The 13474-nt window shown below is 25.2% G+C and overlaps 1 protein-coding gene, 1 long non-coding RNA gene and 1 other non-coding gene across 3 annotated transcripts; 1 reads left to right on the top strand and 2 right to left on the bottom strand.

Annotated features, from left to right (window-relative positions):
- Positions 1-7376: 7376 nt before the first annotated feature.
- LOC149058212 (uncharacterized) lies at positions 7377-8521 on the bottom strand. Its single transcript, XR_016190134.1, has 4 exons — positions 8200-8521; positions 7923-8122; positions 7792-7842; positions 7377-7706 (listed from the first exon to the last, which is right to left on the bottom strand). It is a non-coding gene; the product is annotated as an uncharacterized LOC149058212 (long non-coding RNA).
- Positions 8522-8650: 129 nt separating this feature from the next.
- TRNAV-CAC (transfer RNA valine (anticodon CAC)) lies at positions 8651-8723 on the bottom strand. The gene has a single exon. It is a non-coding gene; the product is annotated as a tRNA-Val (tRNA).
- A 156-nt stretch (positions 8724-8879) lies between these two features.
- LOC107163579 (uncharacterized) lies at positions 8880-12006 on the top strand. Its single transcript, XM_015511044.2, has 4 exons — positions 8880-9362; positions 9438-9584; positions 10429-11300; positions 11371-12006. Exons 1-4 carry the CDS (start codon positions 9228-9230, stop codon positions 11669-11671), a joined length of 1455 nt encoding a protein of 484 aa, XP_015366530.1. The 5' UTR covers positions 8880-9227; the 3' UTR covers positions 11672-12006.
- Positions 12007-13474: the final 1468 nt, after the last annotated feature.

The raw sequence follows: 13474 nt of genomic DNA, 5'->3' as shown, positions 1-13474 counted from the left end.
AATATTAGCATGATTTTGACTACATAAAATTAAAAATTTGAGAATTTGTTATTTTCCTCTTTCCTGAAAAATTAGAACGACCATGGGTATGACTGTATGAGGTACCTACTTAAAATATATACATATATAGTATATTAGTATATTCATTTTAAAATATAATCATTTTAGTATAATGTAATCAATTAATGTTATTACGTTGTATTATAATTTTACGTAAAATAAAACAAAATAAATTATTTAAGTGGGTATATTATAACTTGTTGTTATTACTACAATTTCAATAGAAAAAGTCAGACCAAAAATGACATATACATATAAAAACAATAATTATCTCCCCCACACGAAGTGTATCGACTAAAAATCTTCACCAATATTTGAGTTATCTTCGAAACCACTACCTAGTACACCCTGTATAGTACTATAATGTATATTATATAATATAGTATATATTATACTTATCATAATAGTATATAACATGCTTAAAATATTTTATACAAGAATTAAATTAAACACGAACCATGTTGATATTGATAAGTACAAGAAAAAAAAAATCAAACATCACAAAATATTCTAAAAAAAAAAAATTCCAAAATTGTGTCCGATGCATACTAGCAAATATTTGGACGTGTGTTTATAACATGAAGTTTACTATAGTACTGAATATCGATAGTTTATTTGACCACTGTTTTTCATGTGAAGATAAAAATATTTTAATAAATTCCAATGGGGTGTAAAACCTTAAATTTTTTGGGGGGGATGGGGTGGCTTTTAACCTATATAAATAACGGCTATTTGCATCGATGTAATTAGAAACAATCAATAATTGTTTGAAAACTGTTTGAAAATGTGATGACGTCCACGAAAACCATTGAAATACTATAGTATACCTACCTTTATAATAGGTACATTTCTTGCTTCACTCGGAATCCAATATAAGGTAACTTACTATATAGAAAAAATATACTTTAACAATATTAAAACAAATACTAAAATATGAAAATAATTATATTGATAGTTCAGCCAATTCATTCACATCAATTTAGTGCTTAATATGTAAAAGAAATTAAAAAATCAAAATCAAATGTATTTTTCAGCCAACATAAATTTATATTGAAAACGATTTACAGTAGATACTACTAAATAAAAATAAAAAGTAAAAAAGTAGAAAACTGTATAAAGAATAAATAATTTTATGTAAGCCACACAATATGTATTTTCAGCAGATTATTTCGTCTAGTGCGATAGATAAGTAACTGTATCTATTATCTTCTATGACTAACTATATTTTGTACTTGCATCATATTGAGAAATAAGCACATGCACTATCATCAAATCATCACCTTAACATCCATTCTGTAGTTTGTAGAAGGTCGACAAGAATAAACACGACACACTGACGCAATTACCAGCTACCTATTGTTTAATTACGTTAAATTAAATAATTAAATAAATACATATTATGTATTATTATTATTATTATTATTTATACACGAGTAAATTATTAAATTTAATAAAAAATACAATTTTGAAAAAATTTAATTATTATTGTGGTGAAAAAATGAAATCTTTTCAACATAATTTTAAGTATCTAAATTTTAAGAATAAATCCATTTTTTTTTTTTACCTCACGTAATAATTTTGTAAATGGTTTTTTTTCAATTAAAACATGTATATTTTTACTACAATGTCGATTTAAAAATGTATGGTATGTGTATAATTTTAAATAACCATTAGTACTACCATCGATTATAGAATATTCTATAATCAATGGTCCTACCTATACTACTATTATAGGTAGGAGCTGTAACGTCCTACTTACGTACAAAAACCTTAACACAATAATTATTGCGCTCCGTGAAATATAGGTAGGTATAAATACACTATTTAAAAATACAGAAAATACAATCGGAATGGTAAACTCAAACACTCAAAGTTGAAATTAAAAGTTCTAGTTAACCAACTATACTATAGTAGTATAATATATTATAATAATTAATAAAATACCTACCTGTTATTCCTTATTATTTAGCTATGTTACTCTTTATGTTATAAATGCATAGACATTGAGAAAATACGTTTATAAAAAAAATATTACAAATGTTGATAATGTCATATAATTAATACGGTTAATGTTGCTTATCTATAACTTAAAACTTCGTGTTTCACACATAGGTAGGTAGGTACCTATTATACCAATTAATAATTATTACCAGATATTAGATTTGTGTTATTTTCTGTCATCATCTTTTGGGATAGTTTTACTGATACTTCGATCTTCGAGTTGAGCATCTTTTTTGGTAAGAAATTGATTCTAGTTGGTATATTTGAAGTCAAAAGTAAAAACTCGGTAATTTCCAAAAACGTTGAGAAAAACAAAAAAAGAAAAATTAGGGAAAATTGGAATTTTTATGCAAAGCTAGTTTTCAAAAAAACGGTTTTGTATATAACATTAACTCAAAAATGAAGTCAAAAAACCATAGATAGGTAGGTACTTGAAATCTCACCAATTATTCAACTATAATTTTCTATACACGATGTTCAAAATATATTGATTTTTTTAAACTACTTATAGATATAAAGGCATTCTGAGAAGTTTTATTAATATGAAATATTATACCTTTATAAAAAATCGGTTAAAAATGTTAAAATATTGGACACTTAGTTAACTATTACAACCGTGCGTCCGAATTGCATGCCAAAAAAAAAAACATAAATTGGAATGTCCGAATTGTATGCCACCTCATCGAGGGGTTTGTCCGAATTGTATTCCATCAGATTATCAGGTTGATGGTTTATTATTTATTATACACTTATTAAACTAGGCATAACTTAAACTTTTTTTGAACTTTTCTAATTTAATTTACTTTTCCACTGAAAGAACGGGATTTTGCTACATTTTAGTTTAGTATAATAAACTGAATGTATTTTACATTTGTACATGGTATATTTTAAATAAATAATTACAATAATAATATTGAATTTGGTCGAGCTTCAAAAAAAAAAAATGTAAATAATAATATTGAATTTGGGTGAATTTAAAAAAAAAAAGCGGGTAAGTCGTGTATGTCGTTCTGCTGTACAGTAGGTTACAAGTGGGTTACTGTAATGGATGTAATTAAATTTGAATCCAATGATATTATATCATTGTATACAAAAAACGATTCTGAGGAAGACGGTTTATCTGTCTAGGATATATTATAGATTATTAAAAATTTTCAAATCTTAGATTTAAAAAGAAAAATTTTTATGAATTTCTAGTTTGAAATAATTTGCGAATTTTCGTGATTTTTACATATGTTGTCAAAATTCAAACTTTGAATGCTTGTAAAAAAAAATTGTGACTACGCATTTCTTTTATTTTTCAATTTTTATTGTAAAAATATATTATGAGCCTTGTATTAAATTTTCAAATCTTAGATATAAAAAGAAAATTTTTTATGAATTTCTAGCTTAAAATAATTTCTGTATTTTCGTGATTTTTACACAATATGTTGTCAAAACTCAAACTTTGAATGCTTAAAAAAAAAATTGTGACTATCCTTTTATTTTGCAACTGCTATTGTAAAAATATGTTAGGAGCCTTGTATTAAATTTTCAAATCTTAGAATTAAAAAGGAAAACTATTATGAATTTCTATCTAAGATAATTTGAACATTGCCGTAATTTTTACGTATTTAGTCAAAATTTGAACTTTAAATGCTTATAAAAAAAAATTGTGCAAATGTATTTTTAACATTTTTTAACTTCTACTATTACAATGTGTTAGAAGCCTTGTATTAAATTTTCAAGCTTTTCTACCGAACAAATAAATTTTTATCAATATTTATAGAAAAAAAACTAAAAAAGTTGAAAAATTTAAATGTCAGTAAACAGCTCAAAACAAATCTAAATATTTTGAAAATGTTATCAAATATATAAAACGCCTATATAAACATTCAGCCAAAATTTCAAGTATCTGTGGTAATTTGTTTTAGAGTTACACCAAAATAAGGAAATCGCTAAAAGTGAAAATCCAATGTTGTAAAAATTTAAATTTCAAATGATCATAAAAATTTAATTTGAATTTCCGGTGGAATTTTTATTTGTGATAAAGATTGAAAACTTGTAAGGAATCTTGTATTAAATTTTGAAATCTTAGATTTAAAAAGAAAATTTTTTATGAATTTCTAGCTTAAAATAATTTGTGAATTTTCGTGATTTTTACGTATTTTGTCAAAATTCAAACTTTGAATGCTTATAAAAAAAAATTGTGATTATGAATTTCTTTTATTTTTCAACTGCTATTGTAACAATATGTTAAGAGCCTTGTATTAAATTTTCAAGCTTTTCTGCCTAACAAATAAATTTTTATCGATATTAATTTTAAAAAAACTAATAATGATCGAAAATTTGAAATGCCTATGAATAGTTCAACTTAAGTCGAAATTTTTTGAAAATTGCATGGTGGATAGAATATACTTATATAAACATTAGGTGAAAATTTCATGTGTCTATTTTGTCGAAAAATGAGTGTGCGTAAAATCTCCCGTTTTTCCCTTAATTTTTAGTTTTTTTTTCTCAATTATTTAGAAAAGTATTTTTCACTTTTGACCCCCCAAAATACCAACTAGATTCACTTTCTGATCGAACGAGGTACTGAAGTCAAAAATCGAAGCATTTTTACTGCCCCAAAACGTGATGACAGACACAAAAAAAAAACACACACATCATGGTAAAATCAATACATTCATCGCTCCGCTCAGAACCTAAAATAATTTAAATAATAATATACAATTTGGTCCAGTTTTTAAAATAAATAATTATAATAATAATATAAAATTTATATAGTAATATACTATAATAAATACAGTTCAAAATAAAACTAAAGTTTAAAATATTTCAATCTAGAAACTAACCAGTTGTAACAACCATTGAACCATATCATAGAGTGTTTCTATACATGCAACTATTTCTGATACACGGCATGCAATTCGGACAAACTCTCTCTGTGAGGTGGCACTTTGAACAGACCCCTTTAAGAAATTGCATGCAATTCGGAATTTTTTTTTTTGTGGCATGACATTCAGACGCAGCCCTACTACATGATTCCTCGTAAGTTGTTATAATAACAGGTCAAAAAATATTAAAGATTCAAAGGCATTATCTTTTTATTTATTATTATTATTATTGGATATAAAATCTTCATATCGACAAATTTCTTCAAAATAACAACCATTTGCAAATTGTAGTCAATACTTATAAAATAAAAATATTCAATTTTTAAGTCTTAATTATAACAATTTATAACTAATATATTTATCAAATTTTTTGTTTTAATAAATTTCTAGTTATTCTTAATAATTATTTTCAATATTTAATATTGGAACCAATAAGTCTAAGATATAATATTATTAAAGAACATTTTTTTTTATAAATATTATTTATGATGACTCATCATTTATGAGTATTTGAAACTTTTAAAGTAGGTACTTTATCTGCTATATTATCATATTATTTTATACAACATACAAATATACAATATTTCGACATAAGTTATTTTAACCCACTGACGCTACTGTATTACTTATTGTAAAATAAATTACTTTAATGCTTAGCAATAATATCGTACAATATATCACTTAGTAATAGGTAGGTATAGACCGTCATCATTTCTAAGAAAAAAAAAATGGGCAATGATAAACTCTATCGATTTTTAAAACTACTAAACTCTTCCGAGTCAACATTATATTATTTACCTGATGGAAATGTGTACTCTTATGACTTAACATTATGTTTAAATTAAGAAAATTTTTAAATTCTCCAGAGTTTTTTTAAAATTATGTCGCAAAAAATTACCGACTATATTATAGACCAAAAAAAAAAGCGAATTAAGTTTTTTTTTAAATCTGTATGTTCATATAATTATAAAAACTAAATCAAAATTTTAATTTAATTTGCAATTGATTTAAATTATAATTATTTACTGTTTTAAAAATAAATTCAAAATATGTATAGTACATTTATTAAATGAATTAAATTTTTAAAGCATTTTAATTTATAAGCATTTAATTTTAATGTACAAAGTTATTACCGAGTTTACATAATATAACCAATATGAAGTAATGGAGTAGACTCAGGAGAGTTTACGGAGCACTAATAAATTGGGAATGGGGAAAGTTTCTATCGCCTTAAAAATACGTTTTATATTTTTATAAAATGAGTATACATGAGTAGGTATACAAAATAGTAACTAATTACTGCAGCTATTAATAAGATAGTTGACAATAAAAAGATAAAAAATAAGAGATTAACCTATTAAATAAATAATCCTATTATGTATAGGTAGGTACTGGTTATGCATTCCATTGCCTGAAGTAGCCAGTAGGGTGTGAGTTTCATGTAAAAATTTAAGATTAAGCAAAAGACCCAAGCTATAGTTCTTCAATCCATCAGCTTATCATTATTGTAACTGTAGGTAAGTCTGTAATAATAGATCTAATCTCCCTAATCTCTTTAGAGTCCCGATGGTGAACTGTCTTGGGTCTACTCTGTACCACCTAAAGCGTAGAAACATACACTCTCCAATCTTTAATTACTAATAACAATGAAAATATGTAATGCTTAAAATAATATGAACATACCAATATTTAAAATTTAATAAACATTTGAGTTTCATTTAAAAGAATTCAAATTATTTAAATTATGGTAAATACTAAATAATAAAAATAAAAATAATTCAAATAAATTTTAAATCAAAGTAAATTGTTATAATTACATATAAATATGGGTTTAAAATAAATGTGAGTCGCAATTAATAATGATAATACAGTAGAACCACCTCGATTATCCGAACTAATTGGGAACTCACCTAGTTTGGATACGCGAAAGTTCAAATATTGGAAATATAAAATAAAATAAAATAATAATTATGTATTAATTATATTTTATTTTTTATTCTTAGAATTTAATATTTTAATAGAATTACATACATTAGATTATCAGAAATACATTACATTATTAGAAATCATCAAACAATATTTTCATTGATTTGTCGATTTAATTAAAATTATTATAAGTTGCATATAATATAATATTATAAAATGAAATAGAGAAAATTTAGAGGTTCTACTGTAATGTAAAAAAATAATAAAAATAAATAGTTGAAACTATTTAGGATTAGGTAATTTGATAACAGTGCACAATTTGTACAAAAGTAATATTAAATTAAAAACAATTTATTAATATCAAGTATTCAAATAAAATGAAAGCAAACATAAACATTTTAATTTATGTTTTATTAAGTGTTACAGTCTATATTATATAGCTGAAAACTTAAACATTTAATAACTCACTTAGTAATATCAAAATATGTTGTTAATTAAAAAGTTACCCAACTAATACATACAATATAGTGTCAAAAAAATTACAAATACATTTTATATTAATATTTTTTTTTTAAATATTACATTATAATTACAGAAATATAAATTCTACAGGTCTATAACAGGCAATAAGTATACTATTTACAGAATAATATTCACATTATACATTAAAAAAAAAAGTTAACAACCGTTTGATTTCAGACTAAATTTTGAGTGTTTTAATAAATTTAATTTATTGTAATCTTGTAAGACATCTATTTAGACTCAACGCAGGTGATCTATTGTGATCGCTCAAATAACTTCTATTGTAGAAACCCACATGTGTAGATGGTGAATTTTGTGGACCTAAACATAATTAAAAATTATACGATTACTTTGGTTTAAAGAAATTATTATTTGATGTTACACTATACTCTAGGTTTAAGCTTACTTTTAATTAGAAGAATATGTTTGCTGTTAAATGAAAATCCATAAAAATAAACTGCAAAATAAATTTTAAAGTTTTAATAGAACTATTATTATTAGGTATGTGTTGACAAATTGAAAAAAAATAACACTTACCAACTAAAGATGTAACTATTATTGTTACCAAACCAATGATGTATTATGGGTTTGAAAATATGCTATTTGAAAAACCAGAGAACAGACCTGGTAGTGATGATTGCTGAATTTTTTTAGTGTCATGTTGATTGGCATTGGGCAATTTAGGTCTTGAAAAATCATACCTATTCATTTAATGATCGCGATGTCACAACAGGTATCTATTAGGTAATAAAATATAAATGTAATTAATAAAATTACTGTTATTTAAGATAAATTAACAAAAATTAACATAAACCTTAATATTTTGATAAGTTAAGTTTGAAGATACAAGAATATGAATATCGAAAAGTTGAATGATAATTCATATCAAATGAATATGCTTTTTCATTTTGGCGAATTCGTTTTTACTTAATTTTTTTTTGTTTTACTAGGTTTTTCGTGCTTTTAAAAATACTAGAATTTTAAATATTGACCTTCCGAATGTTCACTTATACCAACTAAATTCACCTTTTCATCGGAAAAGTTACTGAAATTGAAATTATTATTTACTGCACAGACACAAAAAAAATTAAAATAAAAAAACAAACATCATTATAAAATCGATACTAATTGCGCCGTTCAAAATCTAAAAACATAATTATTTTTAAGTTTCTCGATTGCATAAATAATTATATTTTTTGAGTTATAAATATTAGAGATCTACAACAAACGAGAAAAAAATGATTTACGTGTGCAAAATTCAAAAATGTTTCCGCCCGGGATCGAACCGGGGACCTTGTGCGTGTGAAGCACACGTGATAACCACTACACTACGGAAACATATGGTAGAATTAGAAGATTAGTTTTTATTTAAGTAAAAATTATAATTTACTCAGAATATTAGGTACATAATATTATCTATCTATAATATAATAATTTGATAACATAAACATAATACATGTTATATGTAAAAAATATTATTAAAGGAAATAAAACTTATTTGTAATATTTGTATTTTGCCTTAGAGTAGTTAGAACTTAGAATAGATCATATCCGTATATGATCAAAGTAGTTGACTTATAATTTATTAAGTTGTTTAACTAAATTTTTATTGTGTATTATTATTGATTTTAATTAATTACATACCTATTGTTTTATTTTTATATATTTAAACACTAATCAACTATGGCTGTAACTCATTGTTTTATAAATTTATTATTTTCCTATTCTTAAATGTTTCTAAATTTACCCTTGTAAGACCTATCTAAATACTCACAATCTGTAATATGATTGATACCTATTGTATAATATAAAAAGTTTTGGATACAAAAAAAGTATTTAAAAATGGCTCCACTAATAATTGATTTTGAAAAAGTATGTCGATTATGTCTTCGAGATGATGATGGGCAAAGTAAAATGATATCAATATTTGAAAAACCAAATCTTGAAGAGACTATAAGAAATTGTGTTCAAATTGAGGTAAGTATCGATTAATTACAAATTTAGTAGGTATAAAACTAGGTATATTTTTCTAATTTTTTCTAATATTTCCAGGTGTTATCAAATACTGATGAACCAACTAATATATGTACTAGTTGCATATTAAGTTTAGATTCTTGGGTCAAATTCAAATTGCTGTGTGATAATACCAATGCATTCTTACAGCAATACAGACAGGATAAGAACGAGTCTGACCTAGTGGTAATGTTATATTTAAATTCACTTTAAAAATAATGTTAGTGACTTATTCATTTGAAGGCTTAAAGCTTAAAGATAGCTTGAGTCTTCAGTTTACTTAATAACAAACTGTGTAGGATTATTGCTTTGGAAAATTACTTGAATGTCTAATAAAGTAATAAGTATTGTATATTTATATATTCAAAAATATTAATACTTAATGATCTCTCTAGTGGGTTGGACTAGCGTTTACTACATATGACATAACTACTACATAGCACGTCCTATTAATATTTCTGATAACATTTATAGATTATCGTAATTAATGTCTAGAAATTATTTTATAATTTTTTTTTTGTTTTGTTTTATTATGTTTTATTCAATCTGTTTCAAAGGAAAACAATAAGAATAATTGATGATAGAAGCTAAGATAAAAATAAAAATAAAAATAATATATACAATGGCAGATTTGGCGGATTGTAGAGGCCTCCCAGTGGAGGTAATACGACATGAGTGAGATTTTCTTAGGCTAGGTTATTATTGTACATATATTCACTTAGGCTAGCAGGTCACGACACCACTGCCTTTTTAATCTTTTAGTTGGGTTACCTGGGATAGAAACAGATGATAGGTCAGAGATTAAGGGATTTGTATGGTGGGCTAGGCGGCTATTGAACCGTTTATAATGTGTTTTTGCTAATTCAGAGACATACGGAATTTATTTTAAGTTTGTATTCAACTCTGTGTATACCCTCCAGAAATAGTACCATCAGTTGTGTAACCTAAATAAGTTTAACCACCCTTAAAAAAAAAAAAATTTTACACTTATGTATATTATTATTGTTAATACATTTATATTGGGTTTTAGTTCAATTATGACATGACAAACTTAGGACCAATGGGATTCACACCTTCTCAAATGTCAGACTTGAGCATCAGTTTTTTTGAAAGTGATTCCTTATGGAGTGGTTTATCACAACCATGGAATGAAATTGATACTGTATGTACTGATTCAACTATTCCAAAATATATGAAAAGAGTACAACCACCTGAAGATTTAATTAATGACACAATATCTGGTAAGGAATGTTTGGATATAGCCTTAAGTGTATTCAGTAAAAAAGACACTAATTTTACATACACCAAAGCCAATTGGTGGAATCCCAAAGCTATTTCTATGAAAAAAATACAGAAGGAAAATGAAAAACCTATTTTAAAAAATGGGATTTCAAAATCAATGACTAAATATAATCGATATCAACGTAAAACATATTCCTGTAATGTATGTTCAGAAACGTTTTCAAAATTCAATGATCTCATTGTACATGATTCAAATGTGCACTCTGACATGACTAAGAACTTTAGTTGCAAAATTTGTGGAAAGCTGTTTTTATCTGAAGAACGTCTACAGATACATGAGAAGGTTCATAGAGAAAAATTGTATGTGTGTCAAATATGCCAAAAGAAGTTTACTCAACAGAAGACTCTTGATATACATTTGAATGTTCATATTGGTTTATACCCTTGTCAGAAATGTGATTTTAAAGCTCAAACAATGTACAATTTAAAAATTCACGAAAGTACTCATTCAAATGTCAAAGAGCATTGTTGTCAAGAATGTAACAAGGAATTTTCAACTGTATCATCATTGCGAAGACACAATCGTCTAGTTCATCAAAAGTTAGTTTGGTTCCGATGTGATCAATGTAATTACTCTACAAGCCAGCCATCAAATATTAAGTATGATTACTACTCATGATAAATTATTTTTATTTATTAATTTTATGTTGTTCATATTTAATCTTTTTAGATATCATAAATCTATCCATGAACCACAAAATTGTGTTTGTGATCATTGTGGTGCAAGTTTCAAAAACCGAGATTTGTTCATGATACATATTAAAACACACGAAGAAGCAAAGTTAAGTTGTGCTCACTGCACAAAGTTATTTAAAAAAAAGTCACACCTCAAAGAACATTTGAGCAGCTGCTATGCACTGGGGCCTAGCATAAAGAAATTTAAATGTGATGTGTGTGAAAAATCCTTCGCAAGAATCAAGAAATTGAATACTCACAAAAATAAATATCATCCAATTATTAATGACATTTAATAATTTAAAAAAAAAAATGTTTTTTCTTAGTATTTTTCACAGAATTACAAATACTATAAGTTATTGTTATACTTATAACATATACCAACATTTTCATTTATTTAAACAATCATTAATTTATTAGGTATCATTCTACTCAATGCCAAGTGACTTTTAATTGTTTTAATAATTTTATCATGAATCCTATTATTAAGTAGAAATATTTTAAAGGTTTGTGATTGTGTATGTATTTAGTTAACAAAAAAAAAATGATTATTACATGAATTAAAAATATGATAATTTTGTCATACTTTATTGTATATACAATTGTAATATATTTTTGTGTAACGTAGGTATTTATAAATTGTATTTTATCTTTTAAATACTTAAATACTTAAGCAACAGTAATAATAATATCATACATTATTAGATTTTAAGTTTCAGTTTATTGGACCAACATTCAAACTATAACATTTTTGCATAATATGAAATATAATAAAAAAAATTTTACTTCGATCTATTACACTAGTAAATTAAAGTTTAAACCAATGTCACATACATTAGATTTATATACCATAAAATATAATATATGATATATCATAATATATTTAATATTTGACAATTATCATATATGGAATATAAAGATAATAGTATTGAATTTATAATTTAACACAAACATGTTTTTGAGTTGGATTCAAGATTTTTTATTTCTGACCGATTTTTAATAAGTTTTTCATTGTCATAGTTATTTATTTACAAAAACATATCTATGATTCATAGATTTTTCTTGTAGAAGAAATACATTGATTATCATTTAATGGGTTTTCTCTAAATTTGTTATTAGGTCATCTATTAGAAAAAAAATCAACAATAAGTTTATACCTATATAAGATAGTAATAAATAAAAATAATATGACATGAAGTAACTGAATGAAGATGCCTCCCATTAGAAGTACTCTATTGTGGAATATTAGACATGCGATAAATAAAAAAATTGTTGGATATTAGATTTAATTACAGATCGTTCACTAACAGATAAGCTATGTATGTTAATTTTGTTGTCAAACATAGGTCAAAACACATTTTGTTGGTATAATTACTTAGTCTATGATTATACATAATGAAATATTTGTATATTTTGGCATACTTTTTGTATATTACCTATTGATCATTCAGTCACTAAATTGGGTCACCTATCTTTGACCACAAAGTTTAATGTCACCTATTAATTCCAGTAGGGCTACCTATACTAAGGCTCTATATAATGTTCTATAGTGCCCTACCTATACCAGTGGCGTCATTTGGGGGGGGGGGGCAACTTGGGCATTTGCCCTAGTCTAACATTTACAACAACTTTAAGTCGGCACATTTAAAAATTATAAGAAGTTTTATATTTAGCTCGTTAAGGCCATTGTAATTTGTAATGAATCATTCAATCATAATATAAAAATATAATATTGATTAAATTTAATCTATTCTGTGAATTTATAATTATTTTATCAATTATAATATTACTGATAACAGAACAGCCGCCGTGTCCAAGTGGGACAGTTGGTACTTGGCGCTCACGCTTAACACCATGATAAAATACACCTATTTTAGCATGCTCAACATCTTAAGAGGACGTGATACCCGCATGTGTTGTCTCCGTCTTACAAATGCGTAATATGGTACATTTTTCGCTCAGCAGAACACGTGTAGCTCCGTTAACTTAAAAATTAGAGTGAACTGACCTCTTATAAAATTTAAAGGTAAGAATTATTATCTAGACAACCTCATATGCTTTTTATTTTACATCAAATTTAAAGCGAGTTATGAGTATTT

Source organism: Diuraphis noxia, unplaced genomic scaffold (assembly GCF_037042655.1).
Source record: "Diuraphis noxia isolate RWA-SAM2 unplaced genomic scaffold, SU_Dnox_SAM2 contig0002, whole genome shotgun sequence".
Lineage (NCBI taxonomy): Eukaryota > Metazoa > Arthropoda > Insecta > Hemiptera > Aphididae > Diuraphis > Diuraphis noxia.
The sequence above is the reverse complement of the archived record's forward strand: the minus strand, read 5'-3'. Positions and strand labels throughout refer to the sequence as shown.

Coding starts and splice junctions, on each gene's coding strand:
- LOC107163579 (XM_015511044.2), top strand. CDS start 9,228: ATGGCTCCACTAATAATTGATTTTGAAAAAGTATGTCGATTATGTCTT. Junction 9,585..10,428: donor AGAACGAGTCTGACCTAGTG/GTAATGTTATAT, acceptor ATTGGGTTTTAG/TTCAATTATGACATGACAAA. Junction 11,301..11,370: donor AGCCAGCCATCAAATATTAA/GTATGATTACTA, acceptor TAATCTTTTTAG/ATATCATAAATCTATCCATG.